The 26,311-nt window shown below is 34.1% G+C and overlaps 4 protein-coding genes and 1 long non-coding RNA gene across 6 annotated transcripts; 2 read left to right on the plus strand and 3 right to left on the minus strand.

Annotated features, from left to right (window-relative positions):
• Positions 1 to 3,140: 3,140 nt before the first annotated feature.
• LOC8260580 (BTB/POZ domain-containing protein At5g66560) lies at positions 3,141 to 5,891 on the minus strand. 2 transcript variants are annotated; one of them, XM_002522338.4, is made up of 4 exons: positions 5,504 to 5,891; positions 5,341 to 5,410; positions 3,987 to 5,246; positions 3,141 to 3,895 (listed from the first exon to the last, which is right to left on the minus strand). In XM_002522338.4, the coding sequence occupies exons 1-4, from the start codon at positions 5,539 to 5,541 to the stop codon at positions 3,323 to 3,325; spliced, it is 1,941 nt and encodes a 646-aa protein (XP_002522384.1). In that variant the 5' UTR covers positions 5,542 to 5,891; the 3' UTR covers positions 3,141 to 3,322. The 2 variants fall into 2 exon arrangements, with proteins under 2 accessions (XP_002522384.1, XP_015576766.1); XM_015721280.3 differs by having other exon boundaries at positions 5,493 to 5,891.
• A 1,637-nt stretch (positions 5,892 to 7,528) lies between these two features.
• LOC125370732 lies at positions 7,529 to 8,612 on the minus strand. Its single transcript, XR_007216827.1, has 2 exons — positions 8,325 to 8,612; positions 7,529 to 7,766 (listed from the first exon to the last, which is right to left on the minus strand). It is a non-coding gene; the product is annotated as an uncharacterized LOC125370732 (long non-coding RNA).
• A 2,544-nt stretch (positions 8,613 to 11,156) lies between these two features.
• Positions 11,157 to 14,823, minus strand: LOC8260578 (protein HGV2). The gene is made up of 6 exons (XM_002522336.4): positions 14,424 to 14,823; positions 13,482 to 13,747; positions 12,448 to 12,648; positions 12,246 to 12,336; positions 11,794 to 12,067; positions 11,157 to 11,713 (listed from the first exon to the last, which is right to left on the minus strand). The coding sequence occupies exons 1-6, from the start codon at positions 14,639 to 14,641 to the stop codon at positions 11,384 to 11,386; spliced, it is 1,380 nt and encodes a 459-aa protein (XP_002522382.1). The 5' UTR covers positions 14,642 to 14,823; the 3' UTR covers positions 11,157 to 11,383.
• Positions 14,824 to 17,395: 2,572 nt separating this feature from the next.
• LOC8260577 lies at positions 17,396 to 18,059 on the plus strand. The gene has a single exon (XM_002522335.4). The coding sequence runs from the start codon at positions 17,450 to 17,452 to the stop codon at positions 17,921 to 17,923; it is 474 nt and encodes a 157-aa protein (XP_002522381.1). The 5' UTR covers positions 17,396 to 17,449; the 3' UTR covers positions 17,924 to 18,059.
• A 1,085-nt stretch (positions 18,060 to 19,144) lies between these two features.
• On the plus strand, positions 19,145 to 19,948 carry LOC112535352. Its single transcript, XM_048376551.1, has one exon. It carries the CDS (start codon positions 19,145 to 19,147, stop codon positions 19,946 to 19,948), a length of 804 nt encoding a protein of 267 aa, XP_048232508.1.
• The last annotated feature ends 6,363 nt before the right edge of the window (positions 19,949 to 26,311 follow it).

Here is a 26,311-nt window from a genome sequence, read left to right on the forward strand (position 1 = left end):
CTATATTAGTATTTTACTATATTTTAATTTTAAAATTTTCTGTGTGATTTTATTATCATATTTTATTAATTTCTTTTACTCTGTGAATATTATTAATATATTCAAAACAAAAAGAACTTATTGTTTTTATTTACGATGAATTTTATAGTTATTAATTAACAAACTAAATCTTACCATGAAATTTCTTTTATTTTGTAATAGGGGTTAATGAAATGTGTTATGTAAAGAAAGAAAGTAGGTTGAATGGGCTGTAGCCTTTATATATGGGCAATCAGAAATATATGGTTTTCTTTGTTCCTTTATAATATGGACTTTAAGCCTATTTGGACATCCACTAAAAGTTTCTTAGAGACTAAATAGGAGAACCATGTGCTTTGTCATTCTCACACTTTTAACATCCTGCCAATGACACCATTAACATTTAATACTAAATTAACTTATAATTATCTGATGCTAATCTTATTATAACAATTTAATCAAATATTACTTTTATTAACTGCAACGGGATTTTGTCAATATTTAGTTGGTTTAATACAGATTGTTTTCAGAATGTGATTTACAGCAATGTCAGCTGAGTTAATGATGTTAGTAATTTTGACACTAAAATGCTAAAAATTATATTACTGCGTCATTATTTATTTTATATTTTCTTAACTAAATATTGTGACTTGAATTTAGATAAGTTTTCTTTCTCGTTTCTATAAACTTTTTCAAAATTTGAATTTCAAAAGATTTCAATTTTCAATTTTAAACTAGAACTTGATAAAGTCTAATTATTCAAGTTTAAGATTTTGAATAAATCCAAATAACAACTAATAAAATATAATTTTTAATATAAAATCAGATAAGATTTATTATATAGGTCTCAAAGAGATTTTTTTTTTTTTTTTTTGACGGCATAACCTTTAGCCTTTTTGAAAATGTCGTTTTGAGGCCTATTGGCTTGAAATTGAATCATATGTCTTATATATTTTTGTCAGTCAAAAGTGTCCCACCATGGCTAATTATTACCTTCTTTGCCATAATAATGCTCCCTTCTAATCCAATTAGTTGATTTTAGTCCTTTTGTTGTAATTTTAAGGAACAATAATAAGATTGGATTTGGAGGGTTCCTTCCTACTCATATCCTCTCCTTTTCTTTTCTGTAACTAAAAGAAACGATTATCACTTCACTTCCTTTTTCTCCCCCTTTTCAAACCAATGCAATGTTAAGGCCTCCTTTAACTTTTTAATACAATCTTCTTTTTTCCCAGTTAGGTTCTACTTGGCTTTGAGTAGATCTATTTCACCCACTTAAATTTTTAATTCTTTGTACAATTTAGCCTAGTCTATTTATATATATTAAAAAAATTTGAACAAATTCGATCCTTTTTAAAAACATATATAAAATTTTAACTAAACGTTTCAAACGGATCGAGCTTGTTGAGCGAATCGCTTTTAATTTTAATTTAAAAGAATTTAATTGCTTTTCCGCAAACTGAATGTTGAATTCATAATTTTCACCAGGAAAAGGAAAGGAAATATACAAGTGGAGCATGAAAACTTTGAAACAAAACCCCTCACCTAAATTTGAATAATTTTCACTTCCACATTATATATTTATAGTACCACTCTTTCTTGCTCCAAGCTATCTGTTTTATGTTTGTTATTCTCTTTTGGCCTCATGCTACATATGCATTCCTACCTACTTGATGCCTATGTCTCTTGCATGATTTTACTTACCTACAAGGAATTCCTGCTTTGATATTTTCTTTGAAACCATAAATTGTTGCTCCCTTCCTTCCTTCCTTCCCCTTGTCATCATCATTAAAATGGATGAAAAGTTTTTTTCAAACACAGTGGAGGTTCCACCTATAACAGTCCATTAGCAAATTGATTTGTTTAGCTGTTAAATTTGGGATCGCTAAAACACATGTCTGCAGCAGTTAAAATTCATAATTATAAATGAATTGGTAGCTAATTGACTGCTGAAACATCAATTAATTAAATTGATTTTACTAATAACAAATATAAATTTCCGTGATTAAGTTGCCAAATATTAATATTAAGCTTATCATTTTTAAAATATACAACTATTTCATTTAGTGGTCAACTTTTATAGAAAGAAAACCTTTCCCATCAATAATCTATAAATACAGTAATTCGGAAATCCCAGTCTCTCTCTGGGTTTCAGAAGGTTTTAACAGAAGCTATTCATTTGCCATTACATTGGTAGTCGGTCGGTCTTTTCTTGTCTTGTGGTGTTTTATGAAACGGAATGATGCTTGTTCTTTTTTGCTAAAAGGACACGCGTTACGTTATTACCAAATCAATCCATTAGAAGTGACAAGAAAAGGAAATGTAAATTACAAGATACTGCACCATAAAATGCGCATCATCCTGAGGCCAAAGCTGTGTCTCTGCAATTATCACCTGGCTTCTGCTTCTGCTTCTACTAACAGAATACTCCAAATGATGCAGGGACCAAAAAACGCCACAGCCTCACCAAGCATATCTGCACCACCACCTCTTCTAACTTCTTATTCTGAAGGAGTCCGATCCCTCCTTTTCAATCTCATACAAATCACAACAAAATGCACGTAATTTTTGGGGGGCCACTTTTAAACTTCTTGGACTGACCCCCAAAACCAATTTGAGTTCAAAAATTGGCAATTGCCCCTCATTGCACTAACTTTACACACAGAAAGAGACACTAATTTCCCACTAATCCTCAGCACCTCATGCTTTTGGCAATACCCATTTCCTCAAAAGTCGTGTACCCTTTGGCCAATCAAACAAAATAATTTGGTCCGGAAGTAAGTACATGACATTTAAAAGAAATTTTCACCTTTTTTTTCCTAGCTTTCTTTAAGACCATATGCGGCAATAACTTACACTGCAGTATGTTAGCGTGATTATGTCTTCTAATAAGCAGAATAAATATACAAATCATAACCTCTGTAAATTAATAGTCTTAAGCTAAAAAAATATTAATATTTATAATACCATTTTTTGTTACCCCAAGTATTTCTTTAAATAAATAAATATTTTAGATATTATATTTTAATGTATTATATTACCTTATTTTATAAATATATAACTAAATAAAAACTTTAGAAATGTAAAGTTAGGGATGTGATCCAACTGGATACCAGTGAGCATGCTAGAATTTTCCATATTTTCAACATCTATTCACCCTTTCAAAAGAGCAACGGTCGAGATTGAATTTTTTTTACATCCAACGGTTTGCAAATTATTCAAGGCATTATGGCCACAGTGCCGGTAGCAGGCACCATAACAACAAATCATGGAACTCTCACTCAAGAAATACGTACAAGAAAGTCTATTGTTGGTGATGATGAGGATGATGCTGCTGCCTCCCTTTCCGTACATTTACCACCGTTGATTCATGAGAATCACACACTTGAGTCTTGAACTTACACCCAAGCTTCCTCGTTATCGACCCTCTCCATCCACGTGGACCCTCCTTATCAATCTTCTCAATTACTTTCTTCATCGTTGAACACTCTCTTTCCAGCTGATGCACCCGCGTCCTCATGCTATCCATATCTAGTCGCAACACCTGATTCTCTCTCACTGCTGCTCTCCACGTACTGCTATTATTCTCATGTCCCGCCACCGTCACTGCTCCTCCCTCGTCCACCTCCACCTCCACCTCCACCTCTTCTTGTTCACGCCTCAACACTGACGGTCTTGCTGGATCCTCCGCTGCCATCAGTGTTCCGGCAATAGCATGGCGGAGCTGTAACTGCTCAAAAAACAAAACCTGAACCACCGCACGCAACGGAAGCCGCTCATTTTGTGCCGCGTGCGTGCACGCTTCTAAAGTGAGCTTTTGGCAATCTATCACTCCGCTAATCTTTTCTCTCTCAGTCTCTGATATCCATGGATGCGCCTGCAATAATATAAACAAAATTATTCTTATGACTCTAAGAGAACTAAAACTTGTTATTTTGTAAATACTTAAACAAAAAAGAATTACTTACTTTAAGATAAACATCAACCGCTCTGTATAAACCATCATCGAAAAGCCTAGCTTGTTCTGGTAAAGAAATCGCTAGGTTATAAAATCTATCAGGTTTTAAATTTGCGTCGGAAGCGATCTCAGCTAAATAACCGTCGATTAGTTTTCCGACGAGCATTAACGACGGTGATTGATTATCGTCTTCTTGGATCCCATCCAAGAAATAACCTAAAATTCTCTCCAAACAATCGACATCATATAAAGTTTCATTCAAATATGAATAGCTGGGAATTAAAAGATCATCTAACGTGGCTTGTTCAAGTTCCGAACCGATTTTCTTTTCCAATGTGGAACGACATGATTCTGATGCGTTTAATATGTTTGCGGTTCTTAATAAACCGAATAGGAACCTAGTTGTTGTTGAAGTTGTAGATCTGGTGCTGCTTTTCTGTAATGGAAGAAAAGAAATTATTGTTTCTAGTAGTTCTCTCTGTTCAATCTCTGATGCTATTGAAGAAGAAGATGAAGAAGATTGTTTCCTGTTCAATCTTGTAATGCCTGGAATGTACTTCTTCGCGTAGTACATTAAACAGGTTTCTATAATCTCTGGACTCAGATCTCTCGCTTTCATGGCCAGAATCAATCGTTTAAACAAAGGCAAACTTAGAAGCGATAAATGTTCAAGCCACGAGTCTGCATTAATGCTACCTCTACCAGCGGCGACGGCTCCTTTTCTTCGGACAGCCGATTCGATTCCGTTCCATAAGGCTTGATTCGATGTTGCTTTATTTTCAATTGTTGGATTATCGGTAACTGGCCAGCCAAACAGAGCAGGATCAGTAGTGGAGGCTGTACAGGTAATAGAATCGATGCATCTTTGTGTAATGTTGAGGGTTTCTGATAAAGGCATTACTTTCTCGCATGACTTTAATGCTTTTACTGATTCTTTGAGACTTTTGAGTACAGATTGAGAGAGAAACCGTTCTGTTTTGGAGATTAGATTGTCTTCAGAGTATTCTTCTGTCATTTCGAGAAACTCTCCGGCGCAACGGAGAGGTGCAACGGTGGCTGAGGTGAGGTCGATTTTGACGCCGTAGCAAAACTTGGCTGCCATTTCGAATGTTTCCGAGCCGCCCGGGAATTCCGGAAGGGAAATCTGACAGTGAACTTCTTCGATTTCATGTTCTTCTTCTTCTTCGTCTCCTTCTTCTGTCGCTTGGGTGTTTGCTTCTTGTTCTGTTATTAGCTGGTGAAGTTTTCTACTTTTTGACATCAAAGGAAACTGTAACAAAACAAAGAAAAAACATCAGAAGAAACCAAACCAACCAGAACATATAAAGACTGGTGAGTATCATTGGTCTTATTATCAGGCTAACCTTGTGGAGATGGAAGGTCATATCTTCAACTTCTATTATAATGTCACTTGGCAAACCAGTAGTGCAGAACCTGCAAGAAACATACATTTTTACAAACACAATCAGTTTTCTTGATTTTTACTTTCTTCACCAGAAATTTTTTTAGTAGAGACCATAATCTGACCATGCTTGCCCTCTGGAGCTAGGCTTCTCAGTTTCCATTTTGTTCTTGTTAAAACACTCTGTGGAAAGTTAAACCAGATCCATTATGAGTACTGAGGGTTTTAAAAACAAATAATAAATAGTGGGAGTATTTTTGCTTCTGTTTCTGATACAGTGTGTTTCTAGAGGAATAGCTAATTGGCCAAGTACATGATAAAAAGGGTTTGGGGATTTAAATATAATCTCAAAACGGACAAATAAAAAAAGCTTGAAACAGATTTCGAAAAAGTAGATCAATACATCATTATTATTATTTTTCTTTTGTATCAAAGTTTTATTTTTCCATTTGCTTTCTTCTTTGAATCGGATCAGAATCCCAACTACTCCAACTATAATTAAAAAAAAAAAAAAAAAAAAACCCTCACTTTCTCTCTCCACAGAAGTAGAAGAATAAGAAAGGAAGTCTTTTTCTTTTTTCCGGAAGAATTTATCTCTTTCCTTCTAAAAAGACCATCATTACCTTACAGTGGAGATTAACTCATTGCTTGGTTGCTTGCCTTTTGCGTCAATTATGGAATAAATTTTTAATTAAATTTAATCTTACCCTGTGAGAGACTGGAATTCGCATGGATCAATCAATCAATCCAAGTCCAGGGTCATATTCATATAGCTTTATTGATAGACAGAAATAGAATAATAAAGGGTAGGTGGGGTATATTATTATATAGAAAAAAAAAAAGAGCTGAGACTGATTTCAACTATAACCCAGAAGCATGCCTTAAATTTTAACATCCTTCAATTTCATAATCTCTTATTAGTTGAAAAAGGGAAAAAAATATAATGATGATTGGGTTTTTCTCTTATTTTAGAAGCAATTAATTATATCCCAATCGAATCAAGATAAATAACCACATTACTCTTAGCTGGTCCACTAATTTAGTTGGTTACAACACTGTTACAGAGAAGATGCTTAACAGTGAGAAAGTTTTCCCCGTCCTAAGATTAATCTCTAAATGGAAATACTCGAAAAGAATTCATTCAAAAGAAAAGATTTTATATGGAAATAAATGATCACATGGAGGACATGACCCACATAATTTGAATGGCTGATTTTTCTTTTTCTTTTTTGAAATTTCAGTCTTTTCATTTATAATGGATTTCCCACCTTGAATATTATGTCTGAAACCAAAAAAAAAAACAAAAAATATTGGTATGGCTCTCATTTATAGCAGCATATCTACTATCCTAACCTTCCATTCCAGCATTTATGACCCTATTGATTAGGTGACAAGAATGGTATGTGAGCATCCATGAACAGCTAGGAATATTTACCAAAATTGCATAATGAAACATGCTAACCATGAAAGAGAAGAGAAGAAATTAAAGAGAGAAAGATGAATAGGCTAGTGAGTCATATGCATAATTATCAAATTATGAAACTAGACTTTGTATATAAAATTAAAGACACTAGTGATAATGATGTCAGGTATAGTGGCTGTACAAAACAAACAAACCCCACTTGCATAGAACTGAATCTTCTGATAATTACTGCTATGTTGAATGAAAGTTTCAAAGATAGGGAGATGATTACCGGAGTGGACTAATGGAGCCTCTTTTCTATTTCTACATTTCACGTGCTTTAGTGACTAATCATTAGACAAAACGCACTAAAAAGAAGGGGAACGGCTTAGTTCAGTTTGGGTCACACACTAAAGTTTTTGTGGGTATATGTATATGGTTTATTGCACTTGTTAAAATGAAAAGGACAACAACAAAATAATAAAGAGCCAAGTTTATATCAAAGGTCAGACCACGCTTTTGGTTTATAGAATGCTTAAATGTGGGTCAGATTGTCTTTGGTCACACTGCATAAGACTTTGGGTGCTCCCCCACCATTATTGAGATTGTAAAGCACCATTTTCATCTTCCTATAACTTGTGATCCTCAAATTTCAGTCTTTTTACTCTGCCCATGATTAATGCTAAATGCTACAGCAAAATAAAGCAAGTGGGTTAAAAAAAAATTGGCAGCATTAGGGCTCCCTGCACAAGATAACGAGAGTTTGATTCTTTATTAATTAACCCATACATTTTGCAACCAAAGAAACAAAGCAGGAACATAGATGGTCAATAAAACATTGACCATATCCCTATTTCATTGCATTATTTAACTTGAGTAATCTCATCTCGCCATAGCCAAGTTTAAAATAATATATGTTTCTGGTGGTGAAACCCCTCTATAACAGCACTTCTGACCAGCATCCATCTTCTAAGATTTTGCAATTCCTGCACATTCACATGTTGCAAGTTTATTACATACGTAGAATAGATATAACTGCTGCGTGTAATTTTTGAATTTAATTTACATGTGAACAGAAGGGTTTAAAAGAATCTTGCATTAATGATAGTGAACGAACTTCTATTTTCTGGAATGCATTTAATGACATCCGAAATTCTTTTGGGCAACCCTTGTTCTTCCAAGTTCACCTCTACAGTTTGAATCTTTATATATTTACAAGATGGCATATTTATGTTGAAATTGGTTGAGCAAATCTCAATGCTTTAGCAAGTATTGATAATTTTCTAATTTCAACAACAACAAAAAAGTCACCAACTCTTGGATATATTACTAACAGTGAGCCCTCATTCATGACATAATAATCTGACACATATTGCAGGAACAAATATAATAAATATACAGATCGTTGACCTAACTATATATATATACATATACATATATATATGTATATGAACATCTACCATATTTTTCTAATGAAATTTGATTGTTATTTAAATCCTCATTTGAACAGAAATTTTCATTTAAAATTTGGACGGCTTATATACCTGGTGTAGCTGCTGTAGTGGGTGCAGATATAGCTCCCTTTGGTTGTCGTTGGTCAGTCTCAGCTGGGATGACAACGCCAGGCCACGACTTGCACATGCAATGCTTTCCTTTCTCTATGTTATCATAGAGAGTGACAAGATGCTTGCCACAACCAGCCCATGAATACTTCCCACATTGCTTACATTCCACTCTAAAACACATTATTTTACTTGTGCCTTTTATGGTGTAAATGATTGTGTTACCAATTAATATGTTTGCTCCATTTCTCTTTTCCCAGTCTTACATTATATACCAATTCTTTCACTTTGACATCATCGATCTAATAAACTTAGCCTTACAAAGTTGCATACAATATCAAACAACTTTGCCTTGATATCACCGTCGGCATGGTTTATGTGTAACTTTCATTCCTATTATAGGTGCCCTTGATTCCTTCTAATCCAATGATTGCTATGTTATAAACCCACTTAAACCCAAGGAAACAATGACAGTCACGACAAGGTAAATACTAGCCTAAGGTTAATAACTTAAATTTTAGATCCTACGTGCATAAATACAAGACATGTTTCTCTAGATGCCATGAGCAGAATGTTTTTTCCGTCTCGAATTACATTAGGTTACTGATCACCTCTCATTTTCAAGCTCCGACATCAACGAGCGAAACATTACATAAAACATAAAGAACAGAAAGATTTTTGTTCTGTCTGGTTTGATACCAAAGATACCCTCTTGACAATGAATGTTCGTAGACAAGACGAAATCAAATGGTTAATCATTGTCCTGCTACTCTACCATAATACTCGGTACCATAAACCAATGTTACCAAATTGTTTAGACTTCTGATTTTTCTTTTTCTATAAAAAAGAGAAAGACACGAAAATAAAACACACTAGACATATGGCATGTTATGATGATCATAGGTTGTTATCATCGGAGCCGCCCTCATTATCATTACAACACCAACTAGTTAGTTTCTCAAGCTTGTGGTCCTGCGTATAATGGGGTTTCACATGGCCAGTTTCTTTCAACTGCAATTCCCAGCTCAATGATTAAAATAGTTGCGCTTTTTTTCAAGTTCAAAAGATGTAAAATTTCAACGCATCTTAATGCAATCCATTCATTTATCATTATAATCACAACTCTGTTTTCCCTGACCAGCTGCCTTTGTTTTTCAATTTAACATTCGACTGTTTTATTTAGTCTTGTCCAAAACAGTTTCAGTCAGTTTAGCAATGTTTAGTATTATCCCAAACACATGAAATGTACCCGACAAGATCAAATTTATTTATTTTTGAAATGCTTAAAGAGTGCCATCAAGTTCTATCTGCAAATCCCTCGAACAGTGCTGCGATAACAGTGCATCAATAGGTTTCCAAAAACCCAGGCAGAAAACACTTGGTTTTGATTGAAATCTTACACAGATCTAAACAAACCCAACATAAAGATCAATCAGTAGTAGCAATCGGGTGGTACTCATTTTTTTTTTTTTTTTTGATTTTACTATTAAATTTAAATTTTCATGTCTCGTAATTGTCCACCATATTATTTAAAATCACTAATATGCCCATAGATTTTGAATTATAAAAAAAGTATATAATAATGATATTAAAATATAAACCTCCGCTAATAAACACAATAGGTTCAAATAGCTTGAGAAAAAGTAATGAGATAAAATTGCCCATAAAGAAGCAATGCAGATCCCAAATTTTAGAAAAACTGACATATCAAATATTGTTGATTTCTGGACTCCTAAACATCAAAATACTTAACCTTAAACTAAAAAAATAAATATCATACAAATCTATATTTTTTATTTTTTATTTTTTTTATCAAATTTACAATATTTTTTTCCTATTTTTACTGTATTGAAGTACTAAAAATATAGTTTTTTACTTTTTATTTTTATTTTTATTGTATTAAAATATTAAAAATATATTTTTTGTTTTTCTAGATTTATATTTTTATTAGATTTTTTTTATTTTTATTATTTATAAATAAAATAATCGGAAACACAACTAAGAATAATTTAAAAAAGAAAAATAATCCAATTACAAATTTAAAGATGATTAAAAAACAGTATTTAAAAAAATAGTTTACATAATAAAAATAATATCTTTTTTTAATTTTAGGTTATTTCAAAAAAATTATATAATAAAAATGATATTTTTCTGAATTTTAAAATATTTTTAAAAAGTTCTATAAAATAAAACCCATAAAAAACTATTTAGACAACAAAAATGCAAAAACATTGAACTCTTCGTTTGGAATGTGGGAGAGAGAGAGAAAAATAAAAGAGAAAAAAAGGAAATGGAGGCATAGATCCTTAGGACAGCAGCGCCAGCAGACTCATCATCGACTCCTGCTACACCAACAACGGCAGCACCTCCTACTACGACACAACACGAGTCATTCCTCCGGCGATTATAAACGCCAAACGAAACCGCCTACAACACAACAACCATTGAACAAAACATAACCATCAAAGAGAAAGAAATGAAGGAGAGGGAGAAGAAAGGAGGTACGGCCACTGTCAACGGTTGAAACTGGTGGCGGGAGCCCTCTGCCGTTTAGAGATCGGGTTTAGCTTGCTGTTTAGAGAGAGGCTTATGCTATTTCCTTGCTTTATTTTCCTGATTTGATATTGGGATTAACGAGTAGTATACTACCAGTCCATAAAAATAGAAGTAACAAAAACGCCAAGCATACTACTACCGGTTAAGAAACTAATCACAAAACCGACTATGCTCAGGGCTTAACCGGTATCCAGTAGGAGACAGACTGCCACTAGTTGGGCAACCTTTGGTAACAGTCGTTACACGGCCACAACAATCTTTGCAAGGATGCTACAAGATATGTTATTGTTTTCCAACGGATGTTGCAAGTATTGACGATCGGAAGAGTCATTACAACCTACATTCCAAAATATAATACTGCTCATGACAGCAGTCCCTGCTTACAAGGATTCATGGTACCAATATTTTGACCGTAAGATATGAGAATAACGAAACTTAATAGCTAGGGCTAACTATCAAAGCATGAACCATTCAATTCAGAATCACTAGTGGGTACTATCATCTTCGTCGTCTGCTGAAGGGTCCAATGCAGGTTTCTTAGCTGGGCTTGATCCTGTTGAGCTTGTGCTCATCACCACTCGCTTAACTCCCCTTCCCACAACACCAAGATGAGTAACTGCAGCCCCATTAGTGTGTGCAGTAGAAACAGTTGGAGAGTCGAATGCTCCACTGCTGCCAGCAATAGCAATCTGTGAAGATTTCACTTCAGCAGGAGATGCACTTTTCTCTGCACCTTTTGCCTTAGCAGACACCATTCCCAGAATTTCGGAAAGAATTGATTTTGGGTTCACAGCCAGTTGCTGAAGATCTTCAAGCTGCAAAGCGGAAATTTAAGATTAACAATGAACTCAAACTCAAAATGATTTATAATGTATGATGCAGTGATCGTACTTACCTTCTTTTCCAGGTCCCCAGACAGGCCAGTGAGTGTTTCAATCTCTGCTTCTTTATCTGTCACAGAGACATCAATCTGTGAGCCATTGGATGACTGCTGGACACCATCATCTAATTCAGAAACTGCTGACGCAATTGCAGATTCTGAGGAATCCTTTACTTCATTCATGAGTCGCTGCAGCCTTGACTTGCAAATTGATATAGCCCTCTGGCAGTATGGGATGGCTTCCTGAGGTTTAGATCCAATCTCCAAACATAAACAAATGCGGAAATTTCTGATTACAGTTAAGGCGTGATGGAGACAAGGCTGAATAGGAAAAATAAGTAAAATAGATTTGGGAAATACATACAAATTGAAACATTTAAAAAGACACCGACAAAATAGATAATTCATTAGAATAGCTGATACTTATCATACTAGGTTAAAGGAATATCCAAACTTTAAAAAGATACAGTTCAGCCAGATGTCTACTGTCTGGTTCAACAAGCCGTTCTAGAATGAGCAGTGCTTTCTCGTAATCACTGAGAGATGTTTCTATATCCTCTACATAACACAATAAAGGCACCAAACCACAAGCACGTGAATAACAGGCAACCAATGCATAAAAACAGTAAATTGTACAAATTCAGGTACCAATTTTACAAGCTCAAATACCTCTTTCCAAAGCAACCTCAGCTAATGCTGAGAGCACATCCACTTTATCCATTGTGTCACCTGAGTGTTTTTCAGCTATTGCTCTTGCAACATCTAGCATTTTCCATGCCAAGTCAAGGTCAGACTCATCTTCATCTGCTTCTGCCAAGTCTTCATCGTCACTAACCTCACCATCTTCTTCCTGATCTTTCCTTCCAGAAGCTGTGACAGAATAAAGACGTTATAACAGGGAATATGCCAGTAGCATTATACTCTCAAGGATGATGCTAGTTATCTTCCACCATCTCAATGCATCTAGATATCACGTCTGCAGTCTCTCTTAAATACACTGTTCTGCATCCTTATTGTAGTTGTACTTTTAAAGATCACATGCATGCATCATACAAGTTGTATGGTGAAGGAACTAAAAATCATTAGAGACCCTTTTGCTAAGCATAAAAACGAAAGACCTGAAAGAAGATTGAAATCCAGGCACTTCCATCCTCATCGACAAATCAAATACAAAAAGGCATTTAACAGCTTTGAAGTCAAATATAAATCTGAAACTTAAGCTTTCACGCAAAATGCAAATGTAGATATCAATGTCTTCCCCCAATTATGGCTAACCAATTTAGTTGTACAAATTACATCACATTCATACATGAGGTGTAAAGAGTGAAATAAAATAGTAGATTTTCATTTTGCAAAAGCATGAAAGGAAATGAAAAGAAGTTTCAAATCCTAAAACGTTACTTCTGGTTAGTAAATCAAATAGCCAAAATAATAAGGCAGACTTGCAATTAGACATAAATCAGAAAACAGCGACAACATATGAACACCATCTGAATGTAGAGCAAGAGAAACAACCCTCAAAAACTTAGATACTACAGTTCATAAACCACTGGTATTCATATGCATGAAAATCACCTAAATTTCTATAATTGCGCACTATAAAGCAGAGAATTGCATTAACCACCAATTCATAAACAACGAGCAAAAAGGAAAATTTCCAGTAGAAAAGTTAAAAACAGCTTAGATGGCAAAAGCACACTAACCATCATCTGTTACTCCTTGTTGATTACTGGAATCAAGGTTCCCATCCTCTTCAGTATTACTTGAAACAGCAGAAGCAGTAGAAGACTCTGCTTTCATTGCACTCTTAACAGATCCATCTTGATCAGATTCTTGTTTAGATTCAGCATCTCTCTTGGGTACTGTTGCCAATGGATCAGCCTCTTCTTGAGCTTTGTACAACAATGCACGGCCATATTGGTAGTATGCACTCAGACATTCAAGGGCAAGTTCACCATAGTATGAAACCCTAAAATTTTACAAGTATTAGTAAACTATTCCATAACAGAGGGGGCCCAGAGACTCTTCAAATTAGAAGTGGATTGAGTAAGGGATATACAATAGAAATCAAACACAGTTTTCTTGCTAGCATCTATCCTTGTATTATGTAATGATTTATCGATGTATCTGTTAGTTCCTTGTATTCAGTGAATGTTAAAACAAGTCCAGCATGCCAAGCAAGAGGGATGACTCGGGGTTGTCTTACCTCTTTTACTCAAAAGCACTAAACTTGGAAAAAGGAAAAGAATATTCCGGCAAAGAGGTCACTTAACTTATGCTCAAATTGTAGCATAGAGTCCCAAACTGAACCATTTCTATCTAGTTCTTTCACTTATGACCTAAAGGCTTCACACTGCCTAAACCCGTCACTAAAACTATTCTAGGGTTTATGGTGAAAGAACAAGAAGATTTCGGATTAAGGATAACTTGAGCAAACAAACACTATCAAACAATAATAACTGTAAAATTAGAAAAAAAATTACTAAAACTTGACTCTTAAAAAGAAAAATCATCAAAAGGGAAAAAAAGAAAGAAAAGAAACTAAGACTTGTATCGCTTCTTTCTTTGCTTTTCAATTTTTAGAAATTTATAAATAATTAATCAAAAGGGAAATAGAAGAGAGAGATGGTAATAAAACCCGAAACCTGATTTCTAGGGCACGGCTAAAGCAGTCAGCAGCCTCAGTATAATCATTATCATTTAGGGCTTTAGTTCCTCTCTGAGTAAACTCAACAGCTAACTCTAGCGACTCAGCGGAAGTGAGAGTCGAAGGTTCTCCATTGTTGTTGTTGCAAGTGGACTCAGTGCCTCCTCCTTGTGCATTCGATTCGATCGTCGCTTCATTCGATGTTTCTGTTTCCATTGCTACTGATCGGTTCTTCTGATACCGCAATTCCTTCTTTCTTGAGCTCTTGATTTGGTAAAATAAATAGACAAATGAAAATGTGTTCGTGAGAGGGGGGAGCGCGAGAGGAAAATCTTGTTTGTTTTTCTTTTGGTGTTTTTAGCGCTTCTTTTCTGGCGGAAAACAAAAATTAATTCGATAAAATCCTTGATACTGCTTCCATTGCGAGTAACCAAAAAAAAAAAAAAAAAAGAAAAAGAATAAACCTTTTAAGTTCTAAGAAAACAATTTCTTTTTAATTTCTGAGTTTTTAAAAATATTTTATTACTTTTTTTCATTTTATAAAATATACCATTAAATTGATATCTTTTAACATTCAATAATAATTCTGTTTAAATTATTTAGCTCTTTTTAAAAAAATAACAAAAAACAAATAAATCAAATAAAAATATGCTCAATAAGATATTATTTTATCTTTTAAAGTATTTTTTAAAATATTTTGTAATTTATTTTTATTATATATTATAAATAATTTAATTTTTATTTTAGCTTATCTTGATTTTTTATCTTTTGTTGCTAAAGAATAATTCTAATTTTTATTTGGAGGAGTGTCCTGAAAAAAATATTATATTCCTTAAATGTTGGTGAGTGGTAGGTGATGGCAAAGTGTTAAGAATTAATTTGACGTTGAGATTGGAAAAATACTTTTTGAAAAATTTAAAAATAATTTTTAAAAAATAGTTGAATTCATTTTCTCTAAAAATATATTTGAAAAGAATAGTTAATAAAAAATTAAAAAAATTCTGAACTTTTCTTTAACACCTTACAAACAATCCTAAACACATACAAAGTATGGTCGGATCCTTGGCTTAGAGACAGTGTTAAGTTTCGTGTAACCTCTGTAATGAATTTGGGACTCGAGGACTTGAGGGTAATTAGACTTAATTAGACAGATTTTCAAGTCTTGTTGGATAATGATCTTCTTTATTTTATAGTCGCTACAAAAAGAAGTTGAAATGATTTGTAACACTTTTGTGCATTTGAGTGGCAATGGTATCACACGAAGAGTAGGCATTGTTCTGTTAAAACAGGTTATAGAGCTCTGAGGGAAGATATTGATAAAGAGGTGCTACTTTCTCGGGGTTGGGAAGTTCTGTAACCATGATTTGGCATGCAAAATTTGCACAATCCTCTGGGCGGCGCAATTTTGTCCTACCCTTAATCAAGGCGGTTGAGAGTGGCTCTTCATCCCTTAAAGAATGGAGTGATGCTCAAAAGAAACCTCGAGGAGCTTCGGATGATCGTGATACAGCTATTGTTAACCAGGACTGGATTTTGTCAAATGCAACTGTGATGGTGCATCTATGTTGGGTATGGTCCTTGATAAAGATGATGGTTGTTTCTTGGCGTGTAAATCAGTTAGTGTCCCATGGATGGCCATTTTGATGTTCAAAAAGCACATTGCGTGAAGCTCTACAATGGACAAGCAACTTAAATCTTCATCAGGTTTGCTTCAACTTGGATGCAAAGTGTGCAGTGGATGCGTTCAACAGCCCCAAATTGTGTTTTCTAAATTTGGCAGCATGATCAATGATTGTTGTTCTCTTACTTCTTGAAGACCAAACAACTTTGTGTCTTTTGTTAACCGACAAGCCAATGGTGTTGGTCATAGCATGGTTAGAGCTTCCCTTCCTCAGGCTAGCCCTTTTTATATCTTTTGAGGTTCCCTCAATTTCTGGAACAACCCTTACAGTTTGATGCTTTTTTCTTCGATTAATAATATTACCTATTTTCTCTAAAAAAAACTAAGTAATTAAAAGTTTTATTTAAAATTCATTCTCAACTTCTTATACTTACAGATTGAGTTTTTAACTCTTGCAAATCTCATTGGAGGAAGAATTAAAATAACGAATATTTAAAAGATTTTTATTTTTTATTTTAAAAAACGATATAAAATTAAGAATTTATAAAAAATGTTCATATAAACAACTTCAAATTGTTAATTATATTATTTTTATTTTATGTTACATAAATTATCGATCTTTATAATTAATTATAATGTAAAATTACATATAATTTAGAGTTTTTTTCCAAATTATTATTTTATTAATTTTATATTTTGTACATTTCAAATTTAAATTTTTTATTTATAATTATTGAAAAATATAAAATATGTAAAATTTTTAAAATAACTGTAAGAAAATTGAACCATCTTGCCTCTTAAGGTTATTGAGAAATGTGTAAATAACACTGAATTTTTTATTTATATTTAACATAATTTAAATTTTTTATTAACAATATTAGTAGCATTTACTATTTTTATAAAATTTAAAATATTAAAGAACACCTTCTATAAAAAAGTAATAGATATAATTCATATGGGTAAAAAGTGAAATAAAAAATAATAGGCTATAAAAACATCATATTTATTGTCAATTTAAATTTACATTCAGATTATTTTTTACTTAAATTTTTTTATTTAATCTAAATATACACGGATGACAGATAAACTGAATTCATCTAAATTTTTTTAAAATATATATTTTTATCTATAAATAAATAATTAACATATAATTATTATTTAAAAAGAAAAATATTTTAATCTTTCAATCCCTTAAATCTCATTGATGCGGCGTGTTTTAGGTAAGAATCACTTTTTTTTTTGGTTTAACGTCTTTTATTTCTGGAAGTAAAGGAGTTCCGAAACGACATCGTTTTAACTTATATTAAACTGACATTGACGGTATTGCCCTAGGATGTCTTTATTTCGCTGTATTCACAAAAAGATAATCTTCTGTGGCAGCAGAGATCGAGAAATCAAAGACAATGCCTTCCACAATCTCTCTGCCGACTGTCCAAGCATTATCGCTCAACAATCGTGCGCGTCGAGCTCACGCTCCCTCTTGCAATGCGGAGATTCCTCAATCTGCGTTCACCGGGAGGAGGCAATTGCTGTTCATACTAACAGCAGCACCAGCATTGACGGTTAGAGAAACAGCGTCAAAAGCAGAGGATATTCCATTATTTGGATTGAGAAAGAAGCTGAAGAAAGCAGAGGAAGAAGCGGAGGAGCTAGTGAGAGAAGGATTTGAAACGGCCGAGAAAGGACTTGAAACGGCGGAGAAAGGGATAGAAACGGCGGAGAAAGGGATAGAAGCTGCAGAGAAAGAGATAGAAGAAGCAGTTAGCTTTGGAGCACTTGCACAGGCTGGTGCTGTGGCCGGAGCTGAAATTTTTGGGGTTTTAGTGGCTACTTCTGTTGTTAATGGGATCTTAGGCCCTGAAGCTCAAAGATCTTAATTTGCTGTCTAGTATTGTATATGTATTTGATGTTGATTCTCTAAATCAGCTATGTAAAAAACTTTAGTAATTGCTAAAACTTTATTAACAACAGATGAATGTAGTATTCATTTGAATCACTACAATCATTTGAATACGGATTTGAATATGGATTTAAATCAAATTATTTGTGAATTTAAGATTTCAAAAATAACAAGGACCTGTCTCTAATTTGAATCCTTTATATTTATTTGTACCCGTCTCAAAAAACCTTATTTTATATAATCAGCCTTCGAATAAGTTGGAACTCAATCATCACAATTCCGTCGCGCTTTAACGTTTTCGCACCACCATTTCTCTATGCTTTCAAGGAAAACGACCTCGTTCCAGTATCACACAAATTACAAAACGACTGCCTTCTCCTTTCCCGCCATCATTATTTTTGGGCTCCCGCTAATTGCAATGACTTTCCCGACATTGTATAATCTTGTTAAGTTGTTTTCGTAAGAATAAGTCAATAGACGTTGATAACGTCTTGACCGAGTTTGTAGGAGGTTGAGAGCATATCTCGCCTTGTTAGTTTGAAGTTTGTTTCTGAATTCTTGTTGTTGTAATTCGACTATATAAGTCGATCAGATTTCTTTGAATAAATAAGGGTGTCATCCTCTATTGTTGGCACTAATCTCAAACTGGTTTTACATTTGGTATCAGAGCCAAGTTTCGGGACAGACTGATTAACTTCAACCTAAGGAACTTGAGTGCAAGTGAAACGATCTAAGTTAAATACCTTCAGCAGTTCACAGAGTTCAACTCAAACAAGGAGAACTATTGAAAATGCAGAATGAAGGAGGGAGCAGCTTTGCTCAGCCAAGCATACCACGATTTGATGGAGACTATGAACACTGGAGTCTTTTAATGGAGAACCTGCTGCGATCTAAGGAGCATTGGTGTGTCATTGAAGCTGAAATTCCATCCGACGATGAATCAATCAACAAGAAAGAATTGGAAGAGCTGCGTCTCAAAGACCTAAAAGCCAAGAACTACTTATTCGCAGCGATCGACAAATCCACATTAAAGACCATCACCAATCGTGACACTGCCAAACAATTATGGGACGCCATGCAGATCAAATTTTAAGGAGATGAACGAGTACGAAGGGCTCATTTGAATCGTCTCAAAGGCTCATTCAAGATGCTTGCTATGAGAAACGGTGAGAGTATTACTGATTACTTTACTCGAATTATGGTAATTGCAAATGAGATGTGCAGTTATGGAGAGAATATGGAAGACATAAAGATCGTGGAGAAGATACTACGTTCACTCACTGAGAAGTGGAACTATGTAGTGTGCTCTATAGAAGAATCAAAAGATACCTCAAACCTTTCTGTAGATGCTCTCCAGAGCTCATTGCTTGTCCATGAACAGAAGTTTAAGAAGGAAAAGGATGTCGACAGTGATGAGCAAGCACTTCAGGCAACTTATGAAGATAAGTTAAGTGGACGAGGACGAGGCAGACATGCATTCAGAGGAAGGGGTCATGGTCGAAGTAGAGGAAGTCACTACATGGAGCATATCAAATGTTATAAGTGTCACAAGCGCGGACACTTTCAATCTGAGTGTCCTGAGTGGAAACTCGAAACTCATTATGCTGAAGAAGAGGAAGAGTTGTTGTTGATTGCTACAACAGAAGCACCAGGGAAGAGCTTCGCGTCACCTGTTATACACTCAAAATATAAGCAAGCCGCAACAAGCAGAAGCAGCATTCCAACCAAGGAGCATATGGCGTTCATGTCATTTAATCAGACAAACAGAAAGGAGGATACTTGGTTCTTAGACTCGGGATGTTCCAACCACATGTCTGGAGATAGCAAATGGTTCTCAAAGTTGGACACTATGTTCAACACCTCAGTCAAGCTTGGAAATGATACACGAATGAAGGTTACAGGCAAAGGTAACATTCATGTTAGGTTAAATGGTAAATCTCATATAATCTGTGACGTATACTATATTCCTGAGCTAGGAAATAATCTTCTTAGTCTTGGATAATTCCAAGAGAGAGGACTCACCATTTTAATCAAGGAAGGGTTTTGCAAGATCTTTCACCCCAGCCGAGGTTTAATTCTCAAAACTTCTATGTGTGCCAACCGAATGTTCCTGATATTCCCAGAAGTAATTCCTATTAAAGACAGTAATAGATGTTTATTTGCCTCTAACAAGAGATCTTCTACATCCTTATGGCATAGGCGTTATGGTCACCTTAACCATGCAGCACTCAAGCAACTTGAAACCAAGAAGATGGTTCATGGACTACCTACACTAGAGAAGAACTCAGAAATCTATAAAGATTGTATGTTTGGAAAGCATCACCGATAAACAATTCCAAAAAGGAGTACATGGAGGGCCACATAGGTGCTAGAACTGATACATGCTGATATATGTGGAGCGATCAAACCTGTAAGCTCTAGTGGCAAGAGATATGTGTTATGTTTAATTGATGACTATAACAGAAAGTCTTGGGTGTATTTTTTAGTAGAAAAATCAAAAGCACTACATTATTTTAAGTGTTTTCTGAGAATGGTAGAGAAGGAGACATGTTGTGGAGTTAAATGCTTAAGAACAGATCGAGGTGGAGAGTTCAACTCTGAAGAGTTTCGAAGCTTCTGTGAGGATCAAGGAGTGAAGAGACAACTAACTAATGCTTACACTCCTCAGCAAAACGGAGTTGCTAAGTGTAAGAATCACACCATCCTGAATATGGTACGTTCAATCCTCTCAGAAAAGAAGATGCCGAAGAAGTTTTGGGCTGAAGCGGTCAAATGGAGCAACCATGTGCTCAATCGGTGTCCTAGTGCTGCTCTTCAACATATCACACTTGAACAAGCCTGGTCAGGTCATGTTTCTTCTGTTGCACATCATACGTTCATGTACCAAAGGAAAGATGTACTAAACTGGATAAATGTAGCACAAAATGTGTATTCATTGGTTTGAGTGATGAATCAAAGGGGTATAAACTATTCAACCCACTCACCAATAAGACAACAGTAAGCAAAGATGTTGTCTTTTATGAAGATAAACAATGGGACTGGACAACAACTCACACAATGGAGGACTTAATGCAACTCAACTGGGAAAACAATGATGTTTTTGATGAAGAAGTGTTTGAAGGAACTTCAGAGCAAGGGAGGGAAGATATTGAAGATGCCGTTCCAATTGAGAATGTCGAGACACAGACTGGAGGAAGCATACAGGAGCAGGTTGGTACATCATTAACCGATGATGTTCTTCAAAGTAAAGATGTTGAAAAGAGACCAATTATTGCTCAAACTCAAAGTGGTAGGGTTTCACGTAGTCAAACTCAAAGTGGTAGGGTTTCACGTAGTCCAGCATGGCTTGGTGACTACAAAATTAATGTTGTTTCACGTAGTCCAGCATGGCTTAGTGACTACGAAGTTAATGATGGTGCCGAAAATGTCAACTGTGACATGGTGATGATGGTTATGAATAATGATCCATCCTGTTTTGAAGAAACTATTAAGGAGAAGCACTGGATCACAACAATGAAGAAAGAAATTGAGTCCATTGAGAAAAATAACACATGGACTCTTGTTGAGTTACCAAGCAATACAAAGGTCGTCGGAGTCAAGTGGATCTATAAGACGAAGCTCGACACAAACTGAGCATTAAAGAAGCATAAGGCGAGACTTTTAGCGAAAGGTTACTCACAGAAGCATGGCATTGATTATGGTGAAGTGTGTGCACCAGTTGCTCGAATGGAGACATTAAGGACGATCGTGGCATTAGCAGCACAAAGGAAGTGGAAAATACTGCAACTAGATGTCAAGTTAGCCTTCCTTCATGGAGAACTTGAAGAGGATGTTTATGTAGAGCAGCCACAAGGTTTCAGAAGAAGAGGTTCAGAAACGAAAGTGCTCAAACTACATAAAGCTCTCTACGGACTAAAACAAGCACCTAGAGCTTGGTTTAGTAGAATTGAAAGACATTTCAATGAAGAAGGCTTCGATAAATGTCAGAATGAACAAACCTTGTTCATGAAATGGAGCAACTCAGGTAACTTACTTATTGTAAGTGTCTATATTGATGACTTGATTTATACTAGTAATAGTGAAACCATGATGGAGGAGTTCAAAACATCCATGATGAATACGTTCGAAATGACGGACTTGGGACAAATGAAGTACTTTCTTGGAATAGAAGTAACACAAACTCCACATGGTAACTTCATAGTCAGAAGAAGTATGCAAGAGAAATATTGGATAGGTTTGGCATGGAAGAATGCCAACCAGTGAGAACGCCAATTGTCCCTGGAACCAAGCTGCATAAGGATGCTGAAGGAACTGCAGTGTGTGAAATCAACTTCAAGCAGATCGTAGGCAGCCTCATGTACCTGGCTGCTACATGTCCTGATTTAACCTTCTGTGTGAGCCTCATTAGTCGTTTTATGAGCAAGCCAATGACATTACATCTACAAGCAGCTAAGAGGATTCTGAGGTATATTAAGTGTACGACTGATTATGGAATTATGTATAAAAGATGTCCTGAAGGACTTGTTGGATTTACAGACAGTGACTATGCTGGTGACCTAGATGATAGACGAAGCACTTCTGGTTATATTTTTATGATTGGAGGTGGAGCTATTTCATGGTTGTCCAAGAAACAACCAATAGTCACTTTGTCAAGTACATAAGCTGAGTTCGTGGCAGTTGCAGGGTGTTCGAGTCAAGCTGTGTGGCTTAGAAGAATAATTGAGCAGCTTGGTTATGTTCATGAAGAAAGCACTACAATATTTTGTGACAACAGTTCAACCATCAAGTTGGCAAAAAATCTAGTGATGCAGGGAAGAAGTAAACATATTGATGTTCGCTTCTACTTCTTAAAGGAGTTAGTTCAAAATAAGGTGATTAAACTGGAGTTTTGCGGTACCTGAGATCAAGTTGCTGACTTAATGACCAAGCCGTTGCAAACAGAAGCATTAATAAGATTCAGAAAACAACTGGGAGTTCAAAAAGAAGAAGGATAAGCTAACTTGTGTCCACAGTTAGCTTAAGGGAGGGAATGTTAAGTTATTTTTATAAGAATAAGTCAATAGACGTTGATAACATCTTGACCGAGTTTGTAAGAGGTTGAGAGCATCTCGCCTTGTTAGTTTGAAGTTTGTTTTTGAATTCTTGTTGCTGTAATTCGACTATATAAGTCGATCAGATTTCTTTGAATAAATAAGGGTGTCATCCTCTATTGTTGGCACTAATCTCAAACTGGTTTTACAAATCTTTCGCCTCCGCCTGAGTGTATTAATGAAATGAACGATCCCAAGTTAAAGCATATTCCCAGAACAGCAAATGAGGTAGCTGACCGGTTAGCTTGGGTTACTGTTCATCTAGAGCCTTTAAATGCTCTGCTTTTGTATTCGGGGCCTTGATTAGCAATAACATTGCTGCAGTTTAGAAAATTAAAATAGAAAAAATGGAAAAAAAAAAAAGAAAAAGAAAAGAAGAAGGCCCATTACTTGAGTTGTGATGCTACTGTTTTAATTTAGTTTAGAATTTTCGTTTGTTTAAATAGACACTTGAAGCTATTACAACAAATTCATTTGGTTACGTTAATTGCTGGAACTGTTACAACAAATTCACCTTCTGCAACTATTACAGATACAAGTCTACAAATGTTCAACATCGAAGAGCCTTTATTTTTTCTTTTGTAAATACCAAAAGGGAAAAAATAAACCACGGTTTGAAGAGTACTTAAATATAAAGCTGAGGCTCACTAGTTACTAGCTGTCACAACTACTTTTAGATGGCTAAATCTATGGCTCGCTAGAGCAAAGTGGAAGCAGTCAATAGGGATAATCTCCAGCGGTCACATTCCCCACCGGAGAAACCCTTGTTGGATTTCTTCAAAGTAATCATTCCCAGTACGATAAATGAAAAGAAGCTGGTGAGAGTTTTTCCTTTTTATCATTACGCGTAGTAAATAATGTATTGTTGCTTCTCCATCAGGTGAAGGACATGCAAACATATTTGCGATCTCTTCTTCTTGTTCTTTTGATTCTTGCATTTACTCTTTTCTGGGCTGTTGTTTCTGAGCAACCAGCCAGAATGTGTTTATAACAGAGATTCTAGTGATAGAAAGAGAAAGAAAAGTTACAATCTATGGGATGAGATATATCCAAGTACTGCTACTTTCTTCTTGTTTAAAGCTTTAATTACTCTTGGTGAAGTTCTCTTCCCTTCTTGGGAGCTTCAAATTGATAAAATGATGTTTAATCCAAGTAGTATGGGTTTAAAACGGTACTATATCCCATATGAAATTCAAAAAATTCTTGGAATTGAACAGATTTAGCAACAAGGCTCACTATAAGATGTTTTTGTTAAAGTGATTTGCTTGCATGTTTAATGCTCTTGCTATAACCCATTTTTAGCAGCTATAAAGGGTGATCATAAAACCAAGATGCGATTTCTATATTAGAAAAGCAGTTACTTATGAGGTTAATATGGTAGACGACAATGTATTCAAGGATAAAGAAAAGGTTGTATGCTTGTAAGTCATATAGGTGAAATACTTTTGATATACATATGAGGGCTGAGCACGGAATGGTCCAATTCACCAGTACCATACCAAATCTCGGTTATTTTAAAATTAAAAGTATCAGTACCGTACCAAACATAAAAAGATCCAATACCGTATTGTACCAATTTTACGGTTCAATACAGTTCGGTTCGGTGCTATTTTCGGTTCTAAAAAATTTAAAAACACAACTTTAATCTCATTTTTAATCAAATACATTTAGAGAAAATATGATTACCAACCTAAAAAAAGTAGCATGAACATCTGAATTAAAATTGCAAGCACATTCTTGAACAACCTGTTTCGCAATTCAATCACTTACAAATACAATAATTCATTCAATATTCAAATACAAACCATTAAAATATATATTACTGCTAGCATAAAAATATTTTATAGATGACAATCATTAAAATAAATAAATTTACAAACTTTATGTAGCATTAAAATTAATGTCCAAAATTAGCAAAGGAATGTTATTATCTCCCCTCAAAATTAGCACTCCACATTTAATCTTGGCATAAGGGACTCACCAATCTCAGGATCTTGAATAATTTCTACAATAAAAGTAAAAAATTACGTCAATAAGACTTAACAGCATCAACAATAAACAAACATATGTAAGAAGTAAAGAAATGTTACCTGACTCTATGCTTTCAATATCCTCTATTGATTCTTCTAGTTAGATAAGTTTATTTAAACTTTTAAGCCAATCTTGACAACAAATCAGGACCTCTGCTGTTGTAGGAAGTAAAGAACTTTTGTATTGTTAAAAGATGTTTTGACAATTTTTTCTCAAATTTTGTTTGATCCTTTTCAAAAAAAAATTTAAATTTATAAATATAATTTAATATTTTTTATAATTTAATATTAATTTATAATATTTTAAAAGTTAATAAATTAATTATTTCTAAATATTTAATTTTTTAAGTTTTATTAGTATAATAATATAAAAATTATTTTTAAAATATTCATTTCTTAATTTTAATATTTATATAAATTAATACTTTTGGTATAATTAATATTATTATTCTTAAAATAAAAATATTATATAATTAAAAATTAATTTATTAATAAATATAGTGTAAATAATATTATATTTATATAATAATATCTTTTTATAATTTTTACTAATTTATATAACTTTTTATTAAATTAAGTAATTTTTTAATTAACTTGTCAAAAATTCTAGATTGTAAATAAATTTTAAATCTAGTATTATAGTATGTATACTAGATTACTAGTATCAATATATTATGTGACATATTAATATATATAACTTATAATTTTTTATAGAGTATAAAGTATATTATAATATTATAGTTATTTTTAATATGTATTATTTTTTGTATTTCGATAACAATTGCTTGAATTATATAAATGATAAATATAAAATAATTTTGTATATGTATTATTTTTTTAATATATGTATTATTTATATAATATAAATAATTATTTATAATATATGTAAAAAATTCGGTTCTACGGTTTGGTCCGGATCAGTACAAGACGGATCGGTTCTGGTACGATTATAGTACGGTTTTTACTAAAGAACCAGTACCATACCATAATAATAATAAAATTCGGATCGGTTCAATTCGGTTATAAAAACTTTCGGTCTTTTTGGTTCTGGTACTTTTCTGTACGGTTATTCGGTTCGGACGGGAATCACCGAGATCCATGCTCAGCACTAATACATGTATTGCTTTATAGCCAACCATTCTTGAGATTTTTGTCATCTGCATGTAGACTTGACATGATTAAATGTTTGATCTTGACTTCTTTGATTAATACAAGTTGTGTTTACACTTATAGCCTGACTTAATT

This window comes from Ricinus communis, chromosome 7, assembly GCF_019578655.1.
Source record: "Ricinus communis isolate WT05 ecotype wild-type chromosome 7, ASM1957865v1, whole genome shotgun sequence".
Classification (NCBI taxonomy): domain Eukaryota; kingdom Viridiplantae; phylum Streptophyta; class Magnoliopsida; order Malpighiales; family Euphorbiaceae; genus Ricinus; species Ricinus communis.

Bases quoted from the DNA above. Each gene is read 5' to 3' on its own strand.
- LOC8260580 (XM_002522338.4), bottom strand. From the start codon at position 5,541: ATGGAAACTGAGAAGCCTAGCTCCAGAGGGCAAGCATG. The intron at 5,411-5,503 runs GTCAGATTATGG...TGTTTCTTGCAG, and splicing joins AGCTCCAGAGGGCAAGCATG to GTTCTGCACTACTGGTTTGC. The intron at 3,896-3,986 runs GTAAGTAATTCT...ATATTATTGCAG, and splicing joins CGGTTGATGTTTATCTTAAA to GCGCATCCATGGATATCAGA.
- LOC8260578 (XM_002522336.4), bottom strand. From the start codon at position 14,641: ATGGAAACAGAAACATCGAATGAAGCGACGATCGAATCGAATGCACAA. The intron at 13,748-14,423 runs GTTTCGGGTTTT...GTAAAATTTTAG, and splicing joins AGCCGTGCCCTAGAAATCAG to GGTTTCATACTATGGTGAAC. The intron at 12,068-12,245 runs GTATCTTTTTAA...AACTGTAATCAG, and splicing joins AGTAGACATCTGGCTGAACT to AAATTTCCGCATTTGTTTAT.
- LOC8260577 (XM_002522335.4), top strand. From the start codon at position 17,450: ATGCCTTCCACAATCTCTCTGCCGACTGTCCAAGCATTATCGCTCAAC.
- LOC112535352 (XM_048376551.1), top strand. From the start codon at position 19,145: ATGGTAATTGCAAATGAGATGTGCAGTTATGGAGAGAATATGGAAGAC.